General features: G+C 38.7%; 1 protein-coding gene across 3 annotated transcripts in view; it reads right to left on the reverse strand.

Annotated features, from left to right (window-relative positions):
• Positions 1 to 21,281, reverse strand: part of LMBRD1 (LMBR1 domain containing 1) — a 122,293-nt gene extending 101,012 nt beyond the window's left edge. Inside the window, exons 1-3 of one of the 3 annotated variants that reach the window (XM_001136147.7) lie at positions 20,944 to 21,281; positions 14,417 to 14,593; positions 4,607 to 4,667 (exon numbers count right to left, since the gene is read on the reverse strand). In XM_001136147.7, the coding sequence (XP_001136147.2) occupies positions 4,607 to 4,667; positions 14,417 to 14,593; positions 20,944 to 21,012 (307 nt within the window). In that variant the 5' untranslated portion in view covers positions 21,013 to 21,281. Of the gene's footprint in view, positions 1 to 4,606; positions 4,668 to 14,416; positions 14,594 to 20,424; positions 20,897 to 20,943 lie in introns of those variants that run through there. The other 2 variants (XM_063813155.1, XM_054686004.2) reach the window with 2 other exon arrangements.
• Between the last annotated feature and the right edge of the window lie 5,544 nt (positions 21,282 to 26,825).

Here is a 26,825-nt window from a genome sequence, read left to right on the forward strand (position 1 = left end):
AAATAAGTGACAGTATTTGTCACCAATGATAAAACTGAAGCTTTCAAGAGAAAATTAGAATGTTGGAAAACTTGAATCTATCTTTGAGTTTTACAGCATCTCAATATATACTTTTCTGATAAGAATAATGGCGATATTAACAAATGTGGTTTTTTCAATGTATAATGATATGTGTCAACATTCAGAAGACCTATGTTATTCACTGAACAAATATTTTCCAAATGAATAAGGCATAATGTCAACTGTCTTATTTGGCATTTGACAAATGGACAAAAGATCCATTCAAAGTGCAAATGGGCCAATAGATTTCAATGTCATGGAGTATGAAAAAGCAGTGAGACTATAAATTTGAATCAGTAGTTTGAAAGTAGTTAACACTCCTAAACAATTTCTTTGAGGAAGATGACTAAAACTTCTTTAGGAGTTTTAAGAGTTTAAACCTCTTTGATCAGTTTCTCCTCTATGGAAAACTAGCATCTAAACTAGCATCTAAACTGGTACCTAAGAAAACTTGACACATACAGAAAAAACCCTGCATTAGTAACTCTATGAAGGAAAATGTGTATACAGTTTACTCAAAGTTATCATGAATTAGGCATCTAAACATTAATCTGAATATTCTAGAAAAGAGATTATCACATGATCTGTTAACAGAAAGCTCTTCTTTTGAAAACACACATGGAACCCGAACATAAAAGACAATTAAAGCATAAGTAGGTCCCATGGAGTCAATGCTTAGCCGCCTCATCCCTCAAACCTTTATCTCATTGCACATGCACGAGACATCTTTAGAAAAGCCACTGACTTAGGCCACTGGTTTCTAAACTTGGCTGTGCTAAAATCAGAATCAGCACCATTAACTTTTTAGTAATAGATTCACAGGCTGCCTATCACAACAAAGTAAATTAGAATCTCTCTGGATACAATCTACCATTCTGTATTATTTAAAATGTCCCCAGTGGGCAGGTGCAGTGGCTCACGCCTGTAATCCCAGCACTTTGAGGCAGGCAGATCGCTTGAGGTCAGGAGTTCGAGACTAGTCTGACCAACATGGCAAAACCCCATCTCTACTAAAAAATACAAAAATTAACTGAGCATGGTGGCGAACGCGTGTAATCGCAGCTACTCGGGAGGCCGAGGCAAGAGAATCACTTGAACCCGGGAGGCGAAGGTTGCAGTGAGCCAAAATTGTGCCACTACACTCTAGCCTGGACAACAGAGGGAGGCTCCGTCTCAAAAAAATTAAAAAAGGGGTCCGGGCACAATGAGTGGCTCCCATCTGTAATCCCAGCACTTTGGGAGGCTGAGGCAGGAGGATCACCTGAGGTCAGGAGTTTGAGACCAGCCTGGCCAACATGGTGAAACTTTGTCTCTACTAAAAATACAAAAAATTATCCGGGCGTGATGACATGTGCCTATAATCCCAGCTACTAGGGAGGGTGAGGCAGGAGAACTGCTTGAACCCAGGAGGTGGAGGTTGCAGTGAGCCGAGACTGCACCACTGCACTTCAGCCTGCGCAACAGAGCAAGACTCTGTCGCAAAAAAAAAAAAAAAAAAAAAAAAGAGGCCCCAGATGATTTCTGAAGCTGCTCTTGGGAGTTCAGTGCTGCTAATCCTTCTTATAAGTAACATCCCCAGTACTACTTATCAAAAGGCAGCTCACTTAACAGTAAGAAGCTACAGCTGAGGAAATAAGAACTACTTTGGGCTATGCCATTTACTGACAAAGTGATCTTCAACATCTCTCCACATCAATTTCTTCATCTGTGAAAGGTAGAAAATACAAAAAAAAAAAAAAAGGGGAGAGAGGGCATTCATGAAAACTAGATAAGATTTTGAATGTAAAAGTCTTACACAGTGCCTGGCAAGGTTAGATCATGAAAATACGTTGATATATTAGGAGGGATAGGAAGGATTAGACAAACTTAGCCTCTGACAGAAGAGATGGATAAAAACTGTGTTTTCTGTTTGAACTCTGTATAGTCCTCAAAATCCAGGAGAAGACAAATTAGATGTTTCCTATTAGGGCAGTTAGATAGTATCTAGCATTTGAAAAGAAACAGCTGAGCTTCAGGATAGTAACTACCTTCGAAGCTGTGGAATCCTTTCAGGGTCCTAGCTGTAGGTCACCTCTGGGTCAGAGCCAAAGGCCTATTAGCCATAGCTGAGATGGAGATGACTAATATACCACTAACCATTCATATTATCCAATTAAATTTTCTTGTTTTGATTCCATGGTCATAAAACAAATTTTTCAATTCATAATCTGGCTTTTTAAACAAATTTTTTTCCTAGATCACTGTCTCAACTATCCTATTCAAAGCAATTATATTTCTCACTATAAATTAAGTTCTATAGGAAATCAAGCCTTAAGTCCCAAGACATCTACTGTTTGTAATGATTAACTTATCACACAGGCATTTAAAATGATACTAAGGGCACATTATCCTTGAGTGGAATGAGGACACACTATCTTTGGGAGGACTAAGAAAAATACTTACAAAATTCTTTTCTGTGGGCTTAATTCTCTCCATGGAACAAACTGAAAAAGCCTGCATGAATTAACATTTCAGTTTACAAGTCTTTTGCGAACTTAGTTACAAAGGATTAGTCCAATGGCCTCTAGGTTCAACGATAAGATACAGTTCACAGACCTTGACTTCACTAACGTATAAACTGGCTTATCTCAACATATGTTCTACAGAATCACTACACTTTAGTGTCATACAGGTGACAGACCTCCCCCCCCAAAACTTTGTGTAGAAGTATTTATATTCTATTTATACTAAAAAGGCAACATTCTACTTAATATAGCTCCATTTCAAAACTTTTAACTTAATAGGTCAAAATTATATTTTATTATATTTAGTATATTCATCAGAAATAATAAATTATATTTTGAAATTTCATAAATACTAAAATCTACCCGAAAGAAATAAAATTTCATGGGGCCTACAGATTTTAGATTAGGATAAAGGCAAAGGAGCAAAGCAGCTGAATTAAAATTCAATGGGGCAGGGCACAGTGGCTCACGCCTGTAATCACAGCACTTCGGGAGGCCAGGATGGGCGGATCACTAGGTCAGGAGTTAAAGACCAGCCTAGCCAACATGGTGAAACCCTGTCTCTACTAAAAATACAAAAATTAGCTGGGCGTGATGGTGTGTGCCTGTAATCCCAGCTACTCGGGAGGCTGAGGCAGGAGAATCGCTTGAACCCATGAGGCAGAGGCTGCAGTGAGCCGAGACTGTGCCACTGCACTCCAGCCTGGGCAACAGGGCGAGACTCAGTCTCAAAAAAAAAAAAAAAAACAATTCAGTGGATCAGTGGAACTCGAAAACATATCCCATCCATAGAAACTTTTGTAGATTTTTTTCAGTTTCCCATTTAATGTCCTACTGAAATCTTACTCAGCATCTTTATTGCTGAAAAAAAATGACATCCTTCTCCTAACTCAACAATTACACTTTTTTTATAAAACACAAGTTTCATGTTTATTCAAAGAGAAAATTCTGGAAACATTTAGCTTTTGTATTATTATAAAGCTTTTATAATCTAATACTGAGAAGGATGTTTGAGGGAGGGAAGGAGGAGGAGCCAAGCAACCATAAGTCCGGGATTAAAATGACTCTGTGGAGAATAAAGTTGATAGTACAAATTCCCCGGAGACTGCAGTCTACTAATGGCAATACTTAGAAAAAATTTTTAGAAAATTGAAATTTAAAATCAAAAAAACAGGAGTGGGAAATTGGTAATGATAAAAGGAGAGGTGAGATTTAAAGTAACTTGACTGAACTGCTACAAAGAAGTATTACAAAGTGAATCTAAATGAAGCAAAGTAGGTTCAAGAAGTTTCAGGATTTTGAAAATGAATACATATTATTTATTCCTGTTGTAGAAAACAGAAATCTCATATGTGGTTTCAAAACTAAAAGTTTATATGTAGCTTTATATTGTAGGAGTTATTAAGAAATTATTGTAGGCAGATAGAGAGGAAAAGGGTCCTTAGGAAGTTTTCATCTTTTAAAGCATCTCCAGAAAAGTTTAGGCAACCTTTGATATGCAAATGCAAGCCATTAGAAACTGGGTCCACCCAAACCTGGCAATACCAGCACTCTTCTTCTTGCCCTTGCCCCACATGTTCCTGGCGACATGGCCGTCCCCACATATCCCCACCTGTGTAGAAGATCATGGCACCCTGTATTTGCATATTAAAAGGCTAGGTGGGAGGGTCCTTTTTTTTTTTTTTTTACAGGCTATGTGGATGACATGCCTGGTCAAACCAATCTCGAGCCCTATGCAAATCAAACACTGCCACCTTCAGCCTCTTCATATACCTGACTGGTATCCGTGGCAGGTGGGGTTCCCTCTCTTGGTTTTGGAGCTCCCCTCCCTCTGTCTCTGTACAGGGGAGCTTCTTATTTCTTTCTTCCCTCTTCTTTCTTGCCTATTTAACTCCCTGCTCCTTAAAACTACTCCAGGTGTGTCCATGTCATTTTTTTCTAATTCAACCCAAGAGGAAGAACCTGGGGTTCTCCACTCATCGGAGTCATATCAATATTTTGGTTAGCAGTCCAAATAGGGAAAGAAACTGAAAGATACTTACTATAGTAACCGTATAATACAGTGTCCTCAATCTGTCTGCTGACATTAGCATTAGCCCAGTCCTAGGATAAAAGGAAACAATAGAAATATTAATGAAACATCCACTTGCCTAACAATTAAGAGTCAAGTTTTAATACGACTGAATATCACTTCCAAAATCTATCCACTCAAATAAAAACAATCTATGTCTTCAATAAGTGAGAGACAGACAATAGACAAATTTCAGTATGTAAATGCTGAGATAAGACAACACAGTTCTGGGAAAACACAGACAAAAGGCACCTAACTCAGACTGAAGATCAGGAATGGCTTCTCAAAAATGACTAAACTGAGACCTGAAAGGAGGGAGAATGATCTCAGGGAAACAGAGAAAATAGTAGGAAGGAAAGAGGAAGTAAAGAACATACACAGAACGTTTGAAAAAAGCTTCAAGAAGCTAAATATAGATTCAATTGAGCTTTTGGAAAGGTAAGAGAAAGCAGGTGGAGAGAGGGAAGAGAAGGACACATATGTCAGGGGCTTGTGAGTCATGCTGAGTACTTTGGACTTTGTCCTAAGGGCAATGGAAAATAGTGATGAATTTTATGCAGAGAGTAACAAACCTGATTACTACTTCAGAAAGAACATATCTGAGCATATTATACATTTTTTTAAAAACCTACAGGAAAAATCAGTCTAATCTCCTTTGCATTCATCCCACACAAGGGTTATTCGAATTACTAAGCTTAGAAAATATAATTCAAATTAATCTTTTCCAATAGAAAAAAAAATCTATACCCTATTATGTCAGAACTAAGGTACGATGTCAAGCCTTTTGGCCTATACTCTAAATTCTGTGCATGTGAAAAATTAAACGTGGAGAATCTAAAGGACTTATCACTGCTATTAAGTATAAAGCAAAATTTAGAATCCAGGTCAATGTTTTATAAACACTTAAAGAGCTCAAGTCAGTGTCAACATTCTATGAGTGCTCTTAAAAAAGGGCATCAATATTTAATTCTCTTGAGATAATTAAGGATTTTTCTTTTCTTTTCTCTTTTTTTTGCCCATAAACACCTCTAGCAATGAGTAGCTATAAATTTGCTGATAAATGCCTAAAATATAAAAAAATGTAGAAAATCCAAACTTACTTCTACAAAGGCAAAACCTTGATATCCAAAGCACAATAAAAACAATATGTCCCCAATAGTAATAAGGAATAGTAACAAACCCTTAATAGGCCAAATAGAAACATTTATGTTAACCATATAAAAAAAAAATCACAGGATATAACAAATTTAATAAATGGAAAGTCATCTGTTCCCACATTTAAAGATTGTAAATACCAACTGCCATCCAAATTAATCTTAAAATTAATATATATCACCAATCGAAATCCCATTGTGCTAGGAGGTAGAGTATATTAACATATTGATTCTAAAAATCATCTGACAAAACAAGCTAGGGCCAGAAATAAATTTGAAAAAGACCAACAAGAAGGAATTTCCCAATTACTATCCTTTACTAATAAAACGTGAAAATCCACTATTATATAACCTTTCACCTACCTATTGGCAAAATTTAAAACAGTAACATCCAGTAATGCCAAAATGTGGAGGGAAAGCTATGTGCTACACAGTAAGATAGTCTACCATGTAGACATTCTTTATTGAATCGATCCTAAAAATATTCACACAAATTAGGATGGATATTAGTACATAGATATTTTATTCATTGGACAACACTACTTGTCCAACAAATTACCTCAGGAGCTCTTACAAAGCGATAAGCTAGCCCAAATGGGCCCTTCCTTTCCCACACAGCAGGAGCTGTACCAAATTCCATCACTCATTGGACAAAGAGACCCAAAGTCTCCAGGTGTTCAGCAATTGTCCTAGCATTCAGTGAACCGCTTATACCTATTCAGCTCATATTCTTTGGCACCCAAGTCCAAGGTGTTTATTCTACCTGCAAGACCATTCTTAAGAGGCCAGGTGCGGTGGCTTACATCTGTAATCCCAGCACTCTAGAAGGCTGAGGCAGGTGGATTGCTTGAGGTCAGGAGTTTGAGGCCAGGCATGGTAGTACACACCTATAATCCCAGCTTCTTGGAAGGATGAGGAAGGAGAATTGCTTTAACTTGGGAGGCAGAGGTTGCAGCGAGTCAAGATCATGCCACTACACTCTAGCCTGAGCAACAGAGCAAGACTCTGTCTCAAGAAAAAAAAAAAGAGAGAGAGACAGAGAAAAGACTAGGAGGTTATATGCCTCTACTAAAGCACCTGCACTTTGGGAGAGTTTCTCTCTTTGCCTAATGTAGTTACAAAAGAACCTGAGCACTTGCTGACCCTTGTCAGGGTAAATTAGAGCCTGTACTAAGTAACATTTATTGGTTTTGGGCCAAGAGTCCTTTACCCAACAATATTCGGTGTAGGGTCATTTAAAATATTTTTTAAAAGAAAAATGAAACTGGAGACAATCTAAATGCCAGAATAGAAATAGTAAAATTTACTACTCTACATGCATAACATAGAATAACATGTTGACATTAAAAACAATGAGACCTATATAAACTAGCATAGATAAATATCTATGAAGTACTTTTGAGTAGGAGGAAACAGAACAAATCACAACCAAAAGTTTTAACACATGTAATCTTTGTCTAAAAAATGTAATGAAAGAAATATCCAAACATATTATAGAAAAAATGAAAAGAAAATGTAAGTAGCGCTTACCACATAGAATGGGAAAGCACTGGGGAGAATTCTGTGCAATGACTGAAAATTTTTTCATCAATGATTCAAGTATCCAAATGAATACGTACATAATCAAAGCTTCAACTCCTAAGAGCTGTGCTTCTTTAGTGATTACTTCTGTATCAAAACAGAAGTTTAAAAGTATTTTTGTGGGTTTTGTTCTGTTTTTGAGACAGTGTCTCACTCTGTCACCCAGGCTGCAGTGCAGTGGCATGATCATGGCTCACTGCAACCTAGACCTTCCCAGGCTCAGGTGATCCTCCCACCTTCAGGCTTCCAAGTAGCTGGGACCACAGGTGCATGCCACCATGCCCAGCTAATTTTTGTATTTTTTGTAGAGACTGGGTTTCACCACATTGCCCAGGCTGGTCTTGAACTCCTGGACTCAAGTGATCTGCCTGCCTCAGCCTCTAGGTTTACAGGTGTGAGCCACCATACCTGGACTAAAAGGATTTTGAAGATGAGCAAATTAAGAACAATGTATCAATGGGCCAGAGAATAATAACAACTATCTTTTTTTTTTTACTTCTTATATGTTATACAAACTTCCCATCAATTTCCAAGACAGCCCCAGGAGGTAGTAATGTCTCCACTGAGAATCACTTAAAAATTAGTTTAAAATCAGACAAAATCCCAATCTCAAAAAAAAATTAAAAATAAAAAGTCTGAAGGTTAACTTGAAGCAAAAGAATCAATGAAATTTAGCATCTTTTACTCTATAAGGATCTTTTGCCTAACCAGTTCTTGTAGCAACAGGAGTATTGCTGTTACTATTTTAAAGCTACAAATATGTGTAAGATATACAACATCACTCAAGTACTGTTAGTGTATTTGGCTTTTACATACTCTCTTGCCTCCAAGATACTTGATGTATTGTCAAGAGAGCTTAGTTTGTAAAACTTTCCTTCTAATTTTGGGAACCACTATGACCTTGATATGTTTTATAAACTATTGCCTCTCGAAGTAGAAACTAAAAGAAACTTCAGAGTCATTTAGGACACAAAAGAATGTGAGACAATCAAGAACTAAATAAAGAATATTAAAGAAGAATATTTCAGAAGACAAGGATATGAATTCCACAGAACAAGAATGTAATTGGTCGCATATGTAAATTCCATTCCCCATTTTTCAAGTTGACTTTTGAAACCTGCTGCATAACCCAAAACTCCAAAATGATTCTCCTCACTTTTACCTGATAACTTCACCATAAAAATGGTGGTTCTCATTCAGGAGCCATTTTGATCCCCATGGGGCATTTGACAATGTCCGGAGACATGGTGGACAGAGTCAGTATACTACAGGAATCTAGGAGGTAAGAGGTCAAGGACGCCACTAAACACCTACAATTCACAGGGCAGGCCCCCATAACAAAGAATTATCCAAGGCAAAATGTCCATGATTGAGAAATACTGACTTAGAGGTCTCTAAAATAATTTGCAGCCCCAAGACAGGAGCTTATTCAACTTACTATTAAATCTAAAACATATCTCCATTTGTATCCAAATTCTAGACCTTCTTTCCTCTGAAGTACCCACACTCCTATTACACCCAACCCTTTCACTTTCACTCACCCTTCTGGAGGAAACTGCACCTGCAATGATACCTTCTCTCCCCTCAAAAATTTCTCTCACTGTACTGAATTCTAAAGTATACAAATTCTAGTAACTATTAAACACAAAGAGATACACAAACACCACAAATAAAAACACCTCCATTAACCCGCTTCTCACTTTCGTAGAGAACAAAAACTTCCTGAAAAGTTGTCAGCATTCCTTATCACTTCTTCCTTACTTCTCTGTCCATATCTAACCCACTCAACCTAACCACCCTACTGTTCTGCTGAAATTATTCTTCATGGTCACCACTGACCAAAGCCACCAGTCACTTCTCTACCCCATTCACTTCACCTCTCAACACCACTGAAAAAAGCTATCATTCTTTCTTCCTGAAACACATTATTCTGATTTCCATAAAGCCTCCCTCTTCTGTTTTTCTTATCTCTCAGGTTGCAGATTCTCCCCTTCAGCTGACCTTCTACACGATAGAGAACTCCAGTCCTCAGTCCAATGTCAAGGCTTCTCTGACTACTCAGTCTTCCCAGCTCCTAGTCAGTCCATAACTGTAGATATCATCCATATGTTGCTTCCCAAATACTTCTCTCCATCCCTAAGCTCTTCACAGAGCTTCAACTCCCTACTTAACACCTCCACCTGGATAGATAGTACAGTACACACTTTAAAGGTAGCCTGTCCGAACTATAACTCTTTTCTCTACACCCCCTCACTTGCCCATGCACATGCCCTCTTATTCCTCCAGGTTTCCCTATTTCTCTAAGGTATACAAAAACCTAGGCATCAGTGCTCCAATTTTCTTTTTCTTTCACCTGTCCCCCTATATCTAATCTATCAGCAGATCCCAGCAGCTCTACCTCTAAAATACATGCCAATTTTAATCATTTTTCTCTACTAGCACCACTCTAGCCCAAGTCACCTTTATCTTTTACCTTCATTAACTTCATATTGCAGTTAGGAGAAAATCTAAACTTATTAATATGACTTAAAAGTCATGAACAGTCTGGCTCCTGCCTTATTCTGGATCTCAGCTTTTACCAAAGCAAAACCCTCAACAATACATGTCAGCCAAATAAGCCAAGTTCATCCTGGCCTAAAGGCCTCTATATTTGCTGCTGCTTCTCCCTAAAGGTTCTCTCCCTCTGGCTCTTTACTAGATTGGCTCCTCGTCCAGGTATCATGGCAAGAAACCTCAGCAGTTTTGCCTTCCTATCCCCCTCTCCAAAACACTCATAACCTGACTAGACTCTCATATCAATCTATTTCCTCTAGAATTTATCACTATAAAGTTACCTTATTTTATTTGTTGACTATTGATCTAGCCTTGCAGACCAAGCTCCATGAGAAAAGCAACCTCATTTGCCTTAATGATTAATCTCCAGTACCTACAATTGTCAGGCACATACTACATACTTAGTAAATATTAAGTAAATAAACATATTTAAGGTTCAATAAAGAGCACAAAGTTCTAAGATACAGTTCCCACCATTTGAAAATAGGAATGAGGGAGCAGTAGAGTTTAGCCCAGACATCTAATAACAGGCCATAAAGATATTCATAATTAGGGAACAGGAGTAAGATATGAACAAACACCAAAACATTAAATGTTTTCATGACACACCTTAATATTAACTAATTTTTTTATGTTTACATGTTGTATAAAAGAAAGAATATTTATTCATATTAGTGTCAATTTCTTTTTTTTTTCCCATTGGATCAGTATATTTCATGTATATCCCCATCCAATGTTATTGGCCAACTATCAAAGACTGTTAAAGACAGCACTTCCAGCTGTACTCTAAAAGGTTCTTTTCTGTTATCTAAAAAGTTAATTACTTTAGAAAAAAGCTAGAAACAAATTATCTAGCTAAAATTATTAATAATGCCATATGTTGAAAGAAAGGTCAACAGAAACAACTCAGGCATTATAATATACCCCTGCCATAAGAAGGCAGAGAAAGCTAGAAGGGTAACTAAAACAAAAATAAAGAAACTAGCAATGACTGCCTGCTCACAGAAAAGCCTGGGCACCTTCTGTTTTTAAGAAAAATGTTAGCAATCATTAATATGTGGAGTTTCCAAATAATTATACCTTAGAAGCCAAGTCCATAATTAGAGAGAGGCTTCAAAATATTTGAGGTGGAAGTAGAGAAAGTTAGAGAATGCATATATTCATTTAGGAATTTCAAATGCACACTGTAAATATTATTATACATTAGCATTCATCATGGAAAACAATGTCAACTTGTACATTCATCCTTACAAACAAGGTTGGAATAGACCAAAACCATGTTGGCATCCTTTTTACTCTGACTACATTTACAATCGTGGCATGAAGTTTGAAGAATTAATTCTTAAATACTTAAACTTATCTTTCACTAGGCACCTGAATTCAGTAATAACTTTAGGAAAAACTACTGTCTAGAGTTTATCAGGAAAATGTTTTCAAACATTTCTTCAGTTCTACTTTTGAGAGTCAGCAAATAGTCCAGTTTCAAATAAAAACTCATGAATTTCACTAATCCTCACCGAGCCGCCCAAAATGAGAGGGGAAAATACAGACACACAGAATGTTTCAAGGTATCAAAAAAACTACCAAGAAAAAACTGATACATTATCTAAGCTAAAAGCAAACAGAACTAGAGACAACTTAATAATGAAAAGTAGGAAAGGCCAGTCACAGTGGCTCATGCCTGTAATTCCAGCACTTTGGGAGGCCAAGGTGGGTGGATCACCTGAGGTCAGGAGTTCAAGACCAGCCTGGCCAACATGGTGAAACCCCATCTCTACTAAAAATACAAAAAATTGGCTGGGCATGGTGGTGTGCATCTGTAATCCCAGATACTCAGGAAGCTCAGGCAGAAGAATCGTTTGAACCCAGGAGGCGGAGGTTGCAGTGAAACTCCGTCTCAAAAAAAGAAAAGTAGAAAAAAACGAGAACCAACAATTGATGAATAACTAATATCCTAATAATGAAACAAAGTTTTAAAAAAGTAGAGGGAAAAGTTTTAACAGATATTTTCCCCTTCTAAATATTAGTGTAACATTTAGATTTAACAAATATAGTGTGTTAACTACAGCCATATTTTTTTTCTTTTAAGGGCACATGTATTAAAACAAGCACCCTCAATTTTTATAGTTAATATTTTTGCTTCTTTAGTGGATTCTTAAAATCTTGTTCAAACAAGTATAATGCAATCTCATAGATTTAAATATCAAAAACAAAGAAACAAAACCAACCTATTTCCCAGGAAGCGAGCACTAATTTAAGCATGGGCCCAAAACAATACTTAATCTAATAGAAAGTTCATAATTTCATGAAAATACTTTAGAATTTTTTTTTATTACACTTTAAGTTCTAGGGTACATGTGCACAACGTGCAGGTTTGTTACATATGTATAAAGATGAAATGTTTTCCCACAAAATCTAAATAAATCAAACATCCTCAATTCTAAACTAAAAAAATCTCCGATTCAAACAATAATTATACCAGGGATAATTATATGACCTCTATACATCAGAATACACACATATACATATATATCATTATCTATTTAAACTTAACAGCTTTCAGAAAGAAAAATATCCTAGAAATTTATAATTATGTACTGTACATTTGGAAGTATACTACACTGTTTTAAAATAAAAAGAATATCCAGAAATCCTGAAAATGTCAAAATCTCTTATCCAAGAAACAAAGCGATATACAGAGCCAAAAGAAATTAAACATTTTTATAGAATTTAATTCTAAAATGACACTTATTTCTCAGAGAAAATGACCTCATAATGTTATAATCAACCATTTAATTATCTATGTCTAACATTATTAAAAGTGTATTTATTCTTGCCCAATAATAAAAAGCAGAGAAAACCCAATGATACCAGTAAAATTAGTCATTTTCTCTAGAAATAATGTTTCAACCCAAAATATAAAATGTGAATTAAGTTTATATTTTGAAAAAATGTAGAATCACTGGTAGGTATCCTCTTTACTAAGCTACCTGAAAATATCTCTTACTTGTTTAGAAGCCATCTTCCCAAGAAACCTCATGAACAAAGCTCTCTGGAACCAAACTGCAGAGCTTCAAATCCCAGCTTCAGCACTTACAGGCTATGTTACTTCACCTCTTTGAACGTTGATTTTTCAGCCACAAAAACACAGATAATACTACTTATCTCACAGGATTGTTTAAGAGACCAAAGGAAGCTACTAAATGTAAATCACTTAAAATAGAGTCTGACACATAGCAAATATTTAATAGATGTTATTTACTATCTTTATAACATTACAATGTTTGGCACACACTAAGTGCTCAATTAAAACTTGCTAAATGGTGTACAGAAAAAAAATGTGGTTTTCACAGCAATCAGAGTATATCTAATTTTCATAGTAATCAGAATAAATTTAAACCTAACTACAAAAATATTTTCAAATTATTTACCCCATTTGGACCAGGGATCGTGGCTCATGTCTGCAATCCCAGCACTTTGGGAGGCTGGGCAGGTGGATCACTTGAGGCCAGGAGTTTAAGACCAGCCTGGCCAACATGGCAAAACCCCATCTCTACTAAAAATACAAAAAGAACTAGCCGGGCATGGTGGCTGCATGTCTGTATTCCTAGCTACTTGGGAGGCTGAGGGACGAGAATCGCTTGAACCCAGGAGGCGGAGGTTACAGTGAACCGAGATCATGCCACTGTACTCCAGCCTGGGCAACAGAGTGAGCCTCTACTTCAACAAAATAAAAAATATATATATAAAATAAAATAAAATATAAAATAAAATTATTTACCTAATTTAGCCCAATTCAGGAAGTTATTTTGTAATCATGCATTATTAAGATAAATGAAAAACTATTTCATTCAAATATTTAAGTACTAAAGCTAAATACTGGGGCTATAACAACAGAGACAGTTCCTGAGTCACAGAAGCTTAAGCTAGTAAGAAACTTAAAAGTAATTTGCATAATTTAAAGGAAACTCAGAAACCTTTAGTCCACACCCTTCATTTTTAAAATGAGGAACCTCAAGTCCAGAAAAGTTAAGTGGTTTGGCTAAAGGTCCACAGCTAGACAGTTAAGGGTCAAGACTAGAACTCAGATCTTATAATTCCCAGCCTAATTCACTACACCATACTGACTCAAAGTACTCAATATGAAACGGAGATTAGGATCCTGATCTGCCACTAACAAAAGCCCTTCTCAATTACTTACTTATTGCATTAATGCAAATCAAATAAGCTTCAAGGGAGTTATCAGCAGCAAAAAATATATAACCTATTATGATTACTTAAAGCATTTGCAGGGCGGCTGAATTAATAGTTCTTATGTCAGTTGTAAGTCTGCTTCTAGTCTATCAGGTTAGATGTCACATTCTCAGCTTCTATGTTGTATTTCCATTCTCATTCATTCCCAGATACAAAAATAAAACACAATATATATCGGACTGCCAAGTGTGCCAGAAATTTGAAAGGAAAAAAAATCTGCAAAGTAAGATTATATTTACCTTAAATGTACCATTTTGATTTTTCATGTAAGAAACCAAAAATATATCCACTGGTAGAAGTGCTGATGTGATAAGAGCAATTGCTAGAGAAAAAATTGCTGTTATGGTGGAGACAACTTCACTTTCCCGCCGACTTTGGTATTTACGAACATATATCCAGCAGAATGCCAAAATAGCCTGAAATAGAACAAAAAGAGATGTTTGTTACTACCCAGTGTATTTTCTCTGATTTTTGTATGTGTTTGAAAGTTTCTAGCAGGAAACCTTATGTGAAGTAAAGGTTATTTTAGTTGTGTAAGGAAAGCCCACTATCCCTTAAAAACTTGTCCAAGATGTATAATTTTCAAAGCCTACTTCATGAATGCAGTACATCATGTATGCATACACACACAATACTATTAATAACAGTGCTCAGCTACATATTTCCTCATTAAACACAGTGCAAACGTTAATGGTTTCACACATCACAGTTATAACTAGCTTTGAATATTTTTTCCCTGTAGATTTTTCCAACCTAAAAGAGATATGAGTAGAAGCTGTTCTATTCTAGGCTTATTACTGAAGCATTACAAAATATAACTTGGATGAAAATTAACTTCTGTCCTGTTCTGACAGTTCAAGAATAGCATTGAGCTAAAGATTAACTGCCAGTAATCACCATGCAATTATCACATTATACTATAATTTAAATTTTAAAGAGCATTAAACAAAGAAAAGTCAATGCTGAAAATGGATACATGTGCACAGCAAGGAGCTTTCCAGTGAAAAAAGTTCACTCAGAGGTAGAGGTTGACATCTCTAGTCAGCCAAGTACTCTTAATAGTTACCAATGCCATTCTAGTGACTAACACAGAGCATAGGACTTTAATGATTCTCTAACGTCAGGAGGCGTCGGAATCACTTGGAGGAACTGTTAAAGCACAGATTGCTAGGCCCCATCCTCTGAGTTTCAGATTCAGGAAGTCTGGAGTGGAGCCAGAAAATCTGCATTTGTAACAGCTTCCCCAGGTGAGGCTGCTGCTGGTCCAGGGCTGTATTTTGAGAACTTCTACTCTACTCATAGGGAGTTGCAGACAGAGACTATGTTATTTCAGCCTTCACTGTGAGTCAGAATCACCTGGGTAACTTTTAAGTACCCTTATACCTTCCCTACATTCCCCAATCAATTCTATCAACGGAGAATAAGGCTCCTCCAGGCACCAGTACTTTAAATGCCTGAGGATTTCAATCTGAGCCAAACTTGAGAACCATTGTTCTAAATAAGAGCTCTGGTAGTTTTAAAAGCCTTGTTTTGACCTTTCACTTTTTCAACAGCGGTTACTTTCTTTCTGAGCATCCTACAATTCCAGGGCCCAAATGAAACTAATAAAACCACCAAACTAGTTTTGCAGCTTCCAAATCCTTCTACCGCAAGCAAGATACAAGAACAATTCCATCATCTCAGAAAATTCCTTTGTCCCTTTGTAGTTAACTCCTCTCTCTGCCCCCAGCCCTTGAGACAGGAATAATGCATGATGTTCACAAGGGCTAAAAAATTCCAGAGAGCAGTTTTCCATGACTAGAGGCTAAGGGCTAATAAGACCCTGAAAAACCAGGGTGTGGACCAAGCTGGTTAAGACCCACTGGACCCAACATGGCAATGGATTTGACCTAGGTTTCACCTAGGACCTCATTATATGCTCATTAACATGCTCAATCACACACCTACCAGCACCATGGCAGTTCCAAGACCACTCATATTTGATGTAAAAATGGGTGGCACCACAATTTCAAGAAGTCTTTACTTTTTTCCAGGAATTTTCATGAATATGTCCCTTGGATAAAGAAACCCATAAAGGTAGAAACTCCAAACCTCACCGTGTGTCTCTCTCTTAAGAATGCCCACACGAGTGTGTACTTTTCCCTTTAATAAATCTCCACACTTACACTATTTTCTGACTTGCCCTTTAATGTCTTCTCATGACAGTGTCAAGAGCCCGAAAACCAGCTGGGGTTGAGATCCCACCAGTGTTTGGGGATCTCCCTCAGCCCACCAGTATCACCCTGACAACCACTATCTGTTTTCTGTCCCTATAGTTTCTGCCTTTTCTAGAATATCATAATGCCTTCATATAGTATGTTGTCTTTTCAGTCTGGCTAGTGTCATTTGGCACAGTGCATTTAAAACCCATCCAAGTTGCTGCATGTCATTGCTTCATACTGCTGGCCTTTCAACTTGTGACAGAATAGCAGGAAAGAATTGAGCGAGAAGGGAGTTAAGACTTTGGAACAAACAAACAAACAAAAAGGATCTAGGCTCAAATTCTTGATTTTGGGAAATTTATTTTTCATAAAATGTGACTTTGTATTAATATTTGAATGAGCTTGTTTTTAAAGGAATTCATAAATATTTTTAACATTCCCCAAATTCATTCTGAAGTCTTTGAAAGCTGAGCTTCATCTTTATATCCTCAGCAGTACTTGACACAAAGTGTTCCAATAAATTTTTTATTGGATTTCAAGAATGAAAGAAAACCTGCATTTTGTAGGTATTACTGCAAACAAAGGATTTTGCCAATATCAGGCAGACAAGCTAGGAAACGGCAACCAGGCAGAAGAGTTAAGCCAGAGATTCCCAAACTTTTTGGTCTCAGAATCCCTTTATAATGGTTTTAAAACTGATAACCTTAAAGAGCTTTTTGTTCATGTTATCAATCATTACTACAATATAAAATAAAACCAAGTATCCTCGTCTATAGGAATACTTCTTTCATAACAAGTTATAAGGATTAAATGAGATATAAAGGGTTTACCATAGTGGCTGGCCATAGTAACTGCTTAACAAACAGTAGTAGTTGTTATTAGATAATTTGATCAAAGAAACAAATATATAACTCTGTTAACAATTATAAAGAAAAGTTTCAAATAGTCCCCCCAGCTTCTCCCAAAAGATTCAAAATAAATTGGTCTGAACACTGAGATTTTTAAAACTCCCCAGGTGGTTCTGATGAAAGGTCAAGTTTGCAAACCACTGGGGCAGAAGAAGGAATGAGAAGAGATGAATCTTTATTAAACTAATGAGAATAGATGATATACTGTATGGGATCTTGTTAAACTGCAGATCTGATTCAGTAGGACTGGGGTCACATATTTGGTATTTCCAACAAGTTCCCAGATGATGCCCACACTTTAAGGAACAAGAATAAATTTGCTTTACAAAAATGGAGTCTCCTATTGTAATGGCAAATACAATTTAAAGGTGGTGTGAGCCAAATTACAGAGGACATTGAAGCTAGATAGAACAGTTTAGATTTGATATAGTAAAGACAGACATAGTTAGATTACAGGCATGAGATACCAAATCTAACAATTCCTTATGTGTGAAGAAACTGAAGTCCATTCTTTTTGCCCACGATCACAAAAGTAGGCAACATTCAGGTCCTGATTCTTTTTTTTTTTTTTTTTTTTTTGAGACGAAGTTTCCCTCTGTTGCCCAGGCACTATCAGAGCTTGCTGCAACTGCCTCCACAAACCACCTCCTGGGCTCAAGCAATCCTCCCACCTCAGCCTTCTGAGTAGCTGGAACCTCAGGCATTTGCCACCTCGCCCGGCTAATTTTTTGTATTTTTAGTAGGAATGGGGCTTTGCCATGCTGCCCAGGCTGGTCTCAACTCCTGAGCTCAACTGATCCACCTGCCTCAGCCTCCCAAAGTGCTGGGATTACAGGTGTGAGCTACCACACCTGGCCCATGTCCTGAATATTTAGTAGATGATTGGCAGAAGTTCTCCAAGTGTGAAATCCCTAGACCCTGGTAGTCCCCAGAATCCTTTCTGGAGATTCAGAAGTTGAAAACTATTCTCATAATAAATACTAAGATGCTATTTGCCTTTTTCACTGTGCTGACATTTGCACTCATGGTTCATAGCCACAGTGGGTAAAACTACTGGTGCATTAGCGTGAATCAAGACAGTCGCACCAAACTGCACCAGTAATCATTGTATTCTTCACCACAAGTTCAAAAAGGGACAATTTAAATTAAGACTGTGCTTCACAAAGCAGTATAAATTCATTTTATTGAAATTCAACCCTTGACTCTTTTTAATACTTTGTGGGGTAAAATATGAAGCATGCATACATAAAGTCCTTCTGCTGCATACCAAGATGTGATGGCTATCTCCAGGAAAAGTTTAGAGTTAAAAGCTAAACCAACCACTCTTCAAGGAACACCATTTTCACTTGAAAGAACAATTGTCAAACTGGTTATTCAGACTTCGCTTTTTGGCAGATTTTGTCAAATGAACAAAGGGAATCTATCACTTAAAGAAAAACTGACAGTATTTGATACCAATGATAATTATGAGTCAAACTTTCAAATGAAAATTGGATTTTGAAAGACATTCACAAGTATGAGCTTGACAACTCTTCAATACTTAGAATTTTCAGAGACATTTCTGACAAGATCAGTTGTAATTTAATGAAATGTGATATTTTGATATTATGTAATGAAACGTATCCATATTTAAAAGATGTGCATAACTCAGTAAACCAACATTTTCTAAGTGGCCATGGCATCATGTTATAAAACCATGCATGGGTAAAAGAGCCTTTCAAAGTGCAAGATGGGCTAATGGATTTTAATGTAACAATGAATGAAAAGCTCATTGATAGGGTTTCAGATTCCACCTTGCAGCTGACATGAATCTTCCACTTGTTGAGCTTTGGTGTAGTGTCAAAAAACATCCACAATTATCTGAAAAATGCTCCTGTTTCTGACTACCTATCATTGCAGCTGTATTTTCTCCATACACTTCAACTAAAATAACATACCCCAAAAGACTGAATGTAGAAGGCAACAAAAGAAACCAGCCTTTCTTCTAATAAACCAGGATTTAAAGAGATTTGCAGAAATTTAAACAAAAGTCCTTCTTCCTAATGCTTTTATCCACGACAACATTCAAGTGTCAAACTCCTAATTCCCTTCTGATTTTATTTGTCCTTGCTGTAATATTGCCAACTTAAATGGCCTCTCTTCTTCATCTATCCAAACTCTACCACAATTCTCATTTTCTTCCAATATTGTTGTCTATTCTCTTAAGTCCTGCTTTATTTATAGTCACACTTTGGCTTTCGGTCCATAAAATACATGTTTCAAGAATTTCAGTTTTCTCACTTATCTTCAGGCCCTCTTTAAAGCCGTATTTTGTTTGGTTTACATCCTCTTACAATTCACACCACTTCTGTACCGTAAATGTTTATTAATTTATAACTGCCAAGATAGTCTCACGTAACTTTCATACATTACATGCTTATTTATTTTTTTCTAAACAAACTAAATCTGATGGACTGGAAAAGCCAGGGGGCTCTCCAAATACAGGACTGGGTGGCTGCAGAGACCACAGTCAACCTTTAGGGTTTCATTTCCTCCAAGAGAGGACTAACATGTTCCAGGGTAAAGGCAGTGTTTTTATCTGTGACAGTGATGGCAGTAACAAGAGGATCCTTTTCTTAAATTTTCACACCATTCTTTTCTTTTTTTAGTCTCTACTGCAAAAATCTACTAGAACATACTACGTAGGTACCAGACACCAACTGGATCTGACAATTAAAGTAAAACCAAACAAGCCTGATTTCCAGAACTGGAGGTTTTTGTTTTGCAATGCAAAAAGGTCAAAATACGTGGGAACAGAAAGTAACTACAGCCTCGGACGATGAGAAAAGAGAAGATTTGAGAAGGTAGAGAAGTTATGAAAGGAAATAAATTGAACTCCCAAATAAACCAAAGGGTTTTAATATGAACAGGGAAGTAATAGCCAGGCCACTCTGAGCCATTTCTATCTACACTTTGCTCACTGAATATGCAGAAATAAGATCGTTGGAAAAGAAAGCACCTGAGGTCAGACAGATAGTAGTATATACTCCGATACTGGTAATAAAGAGGGCTACAGCTCCGCCCTCCACAGGTATCTACACCAATCAAAAAAAGATTAGAAGAGAATGTGACACCTGGAAGTCAGAACGAGCAACTCACGTCATCAAGGCAGAATCACACAATGGGCACAGAGGTTGGAGACTCACTAGCCCCAAGGGTAGGGAAAATGAGGGAAAAAACATACAGAGAAGGTGACAAGTAAACAACGCCAGCGCCTACTTAACTTGCAAAGATCCAGCGCTGCCGCCCCACACCGTGTGACAATGTTTTACAGGGGACGAAAGGCCACCACATACTTCTCAACCCCGAGGGTCTCTTCCGCCCCCAAACCCCACCGGCCCCATTGCCCAAGTCAGCGATGACGGCAAGAGCTTCCAAAAAGGACCCTGCAACCCTGGACGTCATCGGTGAAATGACAGCAAAAGAGACCGGAAATCGACACCCCCCTGCCCCCGCCGCCCGCCCAAGCCCCCAACACTAAGGAGCCCTCCACAGTCCAAGCTAAAAGCGGGGCGGGGCGAAGAGGGTCTCCGGGGCCCGGAGAGGCCAACTGCAGGGCCTGCCCCTCCCTTCCTCCCCCAGTCCAAACATGGGGAAAACTCCAAGCGCCTCCCCTACCAGTAGTAAGAGGCCGAATATGCACCAGCCGATCACCAGCTCCGCCGAGGCCGCGCCAGAAGTCGCCATCTTCGCTTCCGGTCCAGACCAACCTGAGCGCCTGGGGTGGGGAAAGGGGAGGGGGAAAGGGGAGAGAGCGCGAGATATACTGCACCCGCGCACCCTAAAGGTTAAAGAGGCGGAGGGGGAGGAGCAAGTGGTTGCCAAGGAGACTGGACCCACTAGCGTCCCCTGGCGGCGAGCCGAGCGGGGGCGGGGCAGCAAGGACTGCTCAGGGGCGGGGCGCGTGCGGACGCAGTGACATCACCACGCTGCCCTCGCTGGCTTCCCTGCAAGCTGAGATGTGGGAGGGCTGCAGAGCAGGGTGTTGGCTCATAGCTGGGCAACCTATTGAGATATTTGACTCAGCCTAAGCTGATAGACTAGAACAGCAAGGGAACTCCACAAAGAATGGGCTAGGTGGACCTGGAGATCCAAGTCAATTTTAGAGGTTTATACTTCTTCACCAAAAGGAAGTTTGGCCCTCGTGTACAAGGTGGAATGTGTGTGATTAGCAGAACTCCTTACCAGGTTGCAAGAATGGCTGATGTCAGGACTCTGAGCCCAAGCTAAGCCATCATATCCCCAGTGACCTTCACGTATACATCCAGCTGGCCTGAAGCAACTGAAGATCCACAGAAGTGAAAATAGCTTAGCTGATGACATTCCACCATTGTGATTTGTTTCTGCCCCACCCTAACTGATCAATGTTCTTTATAATCTCCCCCACCCTTAAGAAGTTTCTTTGTAATTCTCCCCACCCTTGAGAATGTACTTTGTGAGATCTACCCCCTGCCCCCAAAACATTGCTCTTAACTCCACCTCCTATCCGAAAAACTGTAAGAACCAATGATAATCCCACCACCCTTTGCCGACTCTCTTTTCGGACTCAGCCCGCCTGCACCCAGGTGAAATAAACAGCCATGTTGCTCACACAAAGCCTGTTTGGTGGTCTCTTCACATGGACACATGAGACAGCTGACTCTGAATAAAAGTTGACTAGCTGCCCAAATCACTCTAATTTACTGGCACTGGTGCCCCGCCGGGATAACTGGTTGGCTGGACATGAACTTATCACATGATGTTATAGCCTTTCTATTCAGATGTATGCATGCCTGTGAATTTCCATGATAGCTTTGTATGTAAAGGTATATGTATCAGCAAACAAAACACACTGCCATAGGCCCACAATGAAGAAGAAGGAGGAAACTCTTGGGATGGCTTACCTGAGTCCACAAGGAGGAAACTCTTGGGATGGCTTACCTGAGTCCACAGGGGTGTGAGTGCATGTTTCACCACTGTGATGTAGTCAAGAAACAACTCTGAGAAAAAATACCATCATCTTTTTCCAATGTATTATGTGGTGATGCGTTATCCTCTACCTAGAATCTACTTCCGGCTGGAAGCCTAAGGGAAAAAGTAGGATGGTCCTTCCTGCCTGGACAGAATAAGAAGGGAATAGGGGAGAATACAGTTTTAACTTGAACTGGTACCATCATAAGCTGGCTTTAAGCCCTCTAGACCTGCAAATGTTTGAATTTCACTCTTTCTTCCTAATAATTCATATACCTGGAGACCTCTGTCATAGCTTCCTTAAAGTGAAGAGAGATATCGCTTCCAGGTTGATATCTCTATTCCAGATTGTATAGAGCACCCTTGACATAAGTAACTACTTCTTAGAAAAAGATTCTGTTTACATTTCAAAAGGAATCATGCCAAAAGGGACCAGATGTTCACCTAATCAATAGAGACTGCACCCAACCAGATAAGGACATAACCAGGCACACTCTTTTATTATTATTATTATTATTATTATTATACTTTAAGTTCTGGGGTACATGTGCACAACGTGCAGATTTGTTACATATGCATACATGTGCCATGTTGAGGTGCTGTACCCATTAACTAGTCTTACATCAGGTATATCTCCTAATGCTATCCCTCCCCACTTTCCCCCACCCTACAACAGGGCCCAGTGTGTGATGTTCCCCTTCCTGTGTCCAAGTGTTCTCATTGTTCAATTCCCACCTATGAGTGAGAACATGTGGTGTTTGGTTTTCTGTCCTTGCAATAGTTTGCTGAGAATGATGTTTTCCAGCTTCATCCATGTCCCTACAAAGGACATGAACTCATCCTTTTTTATGGCTGCATAGTATTCCATGGTGTATATGTGCCACATTTTCTTAATCCAGTCTATCACTGATGGACATTTCGGTTGGTTCCAAGTATTTGCTATTGCAGGCACACTCTTTACTATCAGTCATCACCAGAGGACTCTGAGGCTATAAAAAGAGTAGAACTTCAACAGCTCAAGATAGCCATCTTAACAGACACTGTCTTACTGTCACTGATGATCAGCATCTAGCATCTGCCACCAAAGGTTCTGCTCAAATCAGACTCTTCCTTGCAAAATGTTGATATGCATCCTGATCAGCCGAGGACACTCTCCTTGTCCATGTTGCTCTCCTTGGATTGGTTAATCCTGTTTTCCTAACCTTTCTCTTGATGTTAAATGTTATTTTCTTTTAGAATGTTTAGCCTATAATATTTATATGTTATGTATACTACTATGTTTGGTTCGCAATATTGACTGATTTGTGGAGTGGCTAGAGCTTTGTGTCCTTGGTTCTGACTACCAAATGAATGGGTACTACTAAGGAAAATTACCTCCTTCGGACCTTCATACAGCTCATGGCTTTTATGATTGAAATAGCATCAACAAAAGTCTGACTGTGGAAAGACACAAACTTGCAGGGACTTGAGCCACTGACAGGTAGTCACTTATATCTCCTCCACAAGCCCCAGAGCATACTGAGGTATACTTAATTATGCCTTTTCCTGCTGAGGTCTTGTAATCTTCTTCTAGAAGCTCATTTAAGTTGGAGGAGAGGCCTAAGACAACCCCAAGCCAGTTCTTCCCCTTTCCCCAAATAGTCTAAATCCCCTCTGTAGGAATGATGATACATACCTTGCACCAACAACTTTGGGAGCACAGGCCAATCCCAATGTAGCTCCATTCTCCTAGTTCTACAATCAAAGGAATCAGCCCTTTTTGATTATACCCAAGAAAGTCAGTCCCTGATGCTACAGTCCACTGTAGTTCTCTCTACTGGGTCAGACACTAGCCCTCTGTGTCCTCAATTTCAGGGGCCATATTTCAAATTCTCCAAGTAGCTCCCTTGAGGCCTCCCTTACTAGGCTAAGGGTTAGAAGGTAACACCCCACTCCAACCCACCCACCCCTCCACCTCACCCACAAATACACCACTCTTTGGAGTTAAGGATGGAATTCCACAGATCAGCAACAGTTCTCATTAAATAAATCGTTTATGAATCTTCTCCTCTTGCTAATACATTTGTAGAAATTTTATTTGGCTGAGGGGTCTAAGAGTTATAGAATAAATTCTTGAATCCCTTTTTAATTATGCATATAAGGGAGAATTCATAGTTAGAATGCAGACAAGTAAAAATAAAAATCTGACCCTCCTCCATGGAAGCCCTGGGGCCTCCATTTTTTCTGGGGACCAGGATCCAGGTCTCCTGCTCACCTGGAGGTAAGAAAGGGAGCCCAGAGTCAGGACCCAGTGAGAGGGTTCTGGAGCTGAAAGGAAAAAGACTCCCCTAAGGATCTTGAGAACAGTCAAAATTGCTGAAATGTCCCATTTCTGGAGAACCCTACCATCTCCATGACTGCAAGCCCATGTTAGCCTGCTGGAGAATGAGATACCATGGGGAGGAGAGCCAAACTGCTCCAGTTGACAGCCAACTCACACTCAGAAGCAGAGCCGCCTAGTCAACAGCAGCTGATCACATATGCCTGAAGGAGCCCACCTGAGACCACAAGAATGGCCCAGTTGAGCCCTGCCCAAATGGCTGAGCAACTCCATCATGAGCTAGGAAGTCTTGCATGGTTTGTTATGCAATAGCTAAGTAATATATGTACCCAGTATGAATGGGATGTTGGGATTCAATGACAGGTTGATTACTAGTTACCTGCAAACAGAAAGCACCCTACAGGTACAGATTTCATTTTCCCCTTATTTAAAGTTGGATCTCTTGTTAGATGGTGGTGAGTTATACCAAAATGCATGTAGATGTGTGCATGTGATTGGTGCTTAAATTACGCAGTCCCCCATGCCACAGGAGGAAACAGCCATGGCCTGACCATTAGGGCCAAGGCCAAATAGCAAATAGCAAAATAAGCAGTTCACATTTAATCTATTTCCTCCATACCTAAACTTTGGAGATCAAGGATGTAGACAGATCTGAAGACATTGAGTTTCCTTTTTGGGGGGCCTTATCATCCTTTGTTTACTGTCTGATCTCTAGAAGGAAGATGGACACCAGGTGGGCAGCAGTGGTAACTGTGGACACTTTCTTCTTGTAAACCCTGCTTTCTAGGGGCAAAAATCTCTCACCCTTGGGCCTGAGGAGAGTTGTTGGGAGGCAGAGGCTGTTCCCTCACTTCTGGCAGGAAAGAGTGTTTCAGGCCCTTCACCTTCCTTAGATCAAGAGAGTCAGCCCTCAGAGCTGCACTTCAGTGTGGCAGCCACTAGCCACGTGGGGCTGCTGAGCACATGGAATAGGCTGCTCTGAACTGACATGTGCTGAAAACTTAACATATAGACAGAGTTGCCAAGATTTAGTACCAAAAGCTATATACTTCATTAAAAATTATATATTAATTACATATTAAAATGATAATATTTGGGATATATTGGGTCAAATAAATTATTATGATAAAAAATCTTCCCCACTGCTTTAAATTATATGTGAAATTGGAGCTTTTACTGAATCTGGACTAAATATTTTTAACATCTGATGTGCCCTCCATTGAATTAAGTCCATTAAATAAACTGGCCGAACCCTTTTGCTGCCTCTGACTGCCAAAGTTGTATTGGGCAGTTGCTTGACTTTCAGTTCGGAAAAGCCTCATATTTCTGTGTTGTTGACAAGAGTGACTAGTTACAGAGGAATAGTAATTTGAATCAGAAAGATGAGTAGAATGAGAAGAAAAAGTCATTTTCGTGGGTAGGTATAGGCATGCATATCAACATTCTCTTTATTCTTAAGTCTAGTCATTTAACATATAAATCAGATCAGCAAGGACTGAACACATTCTCTTGAATGATGTTTTTAAATCTAAGAAGCCTCTGAATCAGACCAGAGTTTTTTTAAAATAATATTTTTATTTGCTGTTTACAATTACAAAGGGAATACATGCTCATTTATAAATATTTCAATTTGAATAATTTAGAAACAAAAATCACTCTTATAAATTTACACAATCCTTCCTACCCTAAAATACTTCCCTTTAAGAGCTTCTGGGGCTTTTTGTATGCACATTCTGATGTGTTCAGTGAGAATGTAGAAAAGTAATACCCCTTTCCTGTTCGCCTGTAGTTACTGTAGAATGCACTTACTTAACCCCTCACCCAACAACTCATGGAAGGATACCAGGATTTCTGTGGACTCTGTTCCATTTTAAGTTCAAAGAAATGGTCAAAAAAGCTAGTCAACCCCAAGAGGTTTATTAAGAGAAGGTATCTGTCATGCCAGACCCCTATTGACTTCAGTAGCAATGGCACTATGTTCAAGAGGCCTAAGAGCAGACCCAGAGCCAGCAAAAAAGACATAGGGTTTACTAAGAAACTTACATATAAGGAGAACATATAGGAGAAACACTACCATTTGTAAAAAGTATGCAGTTTATACAGCATTTTCACTTAGCACTCTCCCCCTAACAACACGGGGCAACCTTCATTTAACCCAAAACAAAGGGCTTTAATCCCCTGTATGGCCTGTGTTCATGGGAATGGGCCGGGAGTTCAGATATTCCTCATA

Source organism: Pan troglodytes, chromosome 5, assembly GCF_028858775.2.
Source record: "Pan troglodytes isolate AG18354 chromosome 5, NHGRI_mPanTro3-v2.0_pri, whole genome shotgun sequence".
Classification (NCBI taxonomy): domain Eukaryota; kingdom Metazoa; phylum Chordata; class Mammalia; order Primates; family Hominidae; genus Pan; species Pan troglodytes.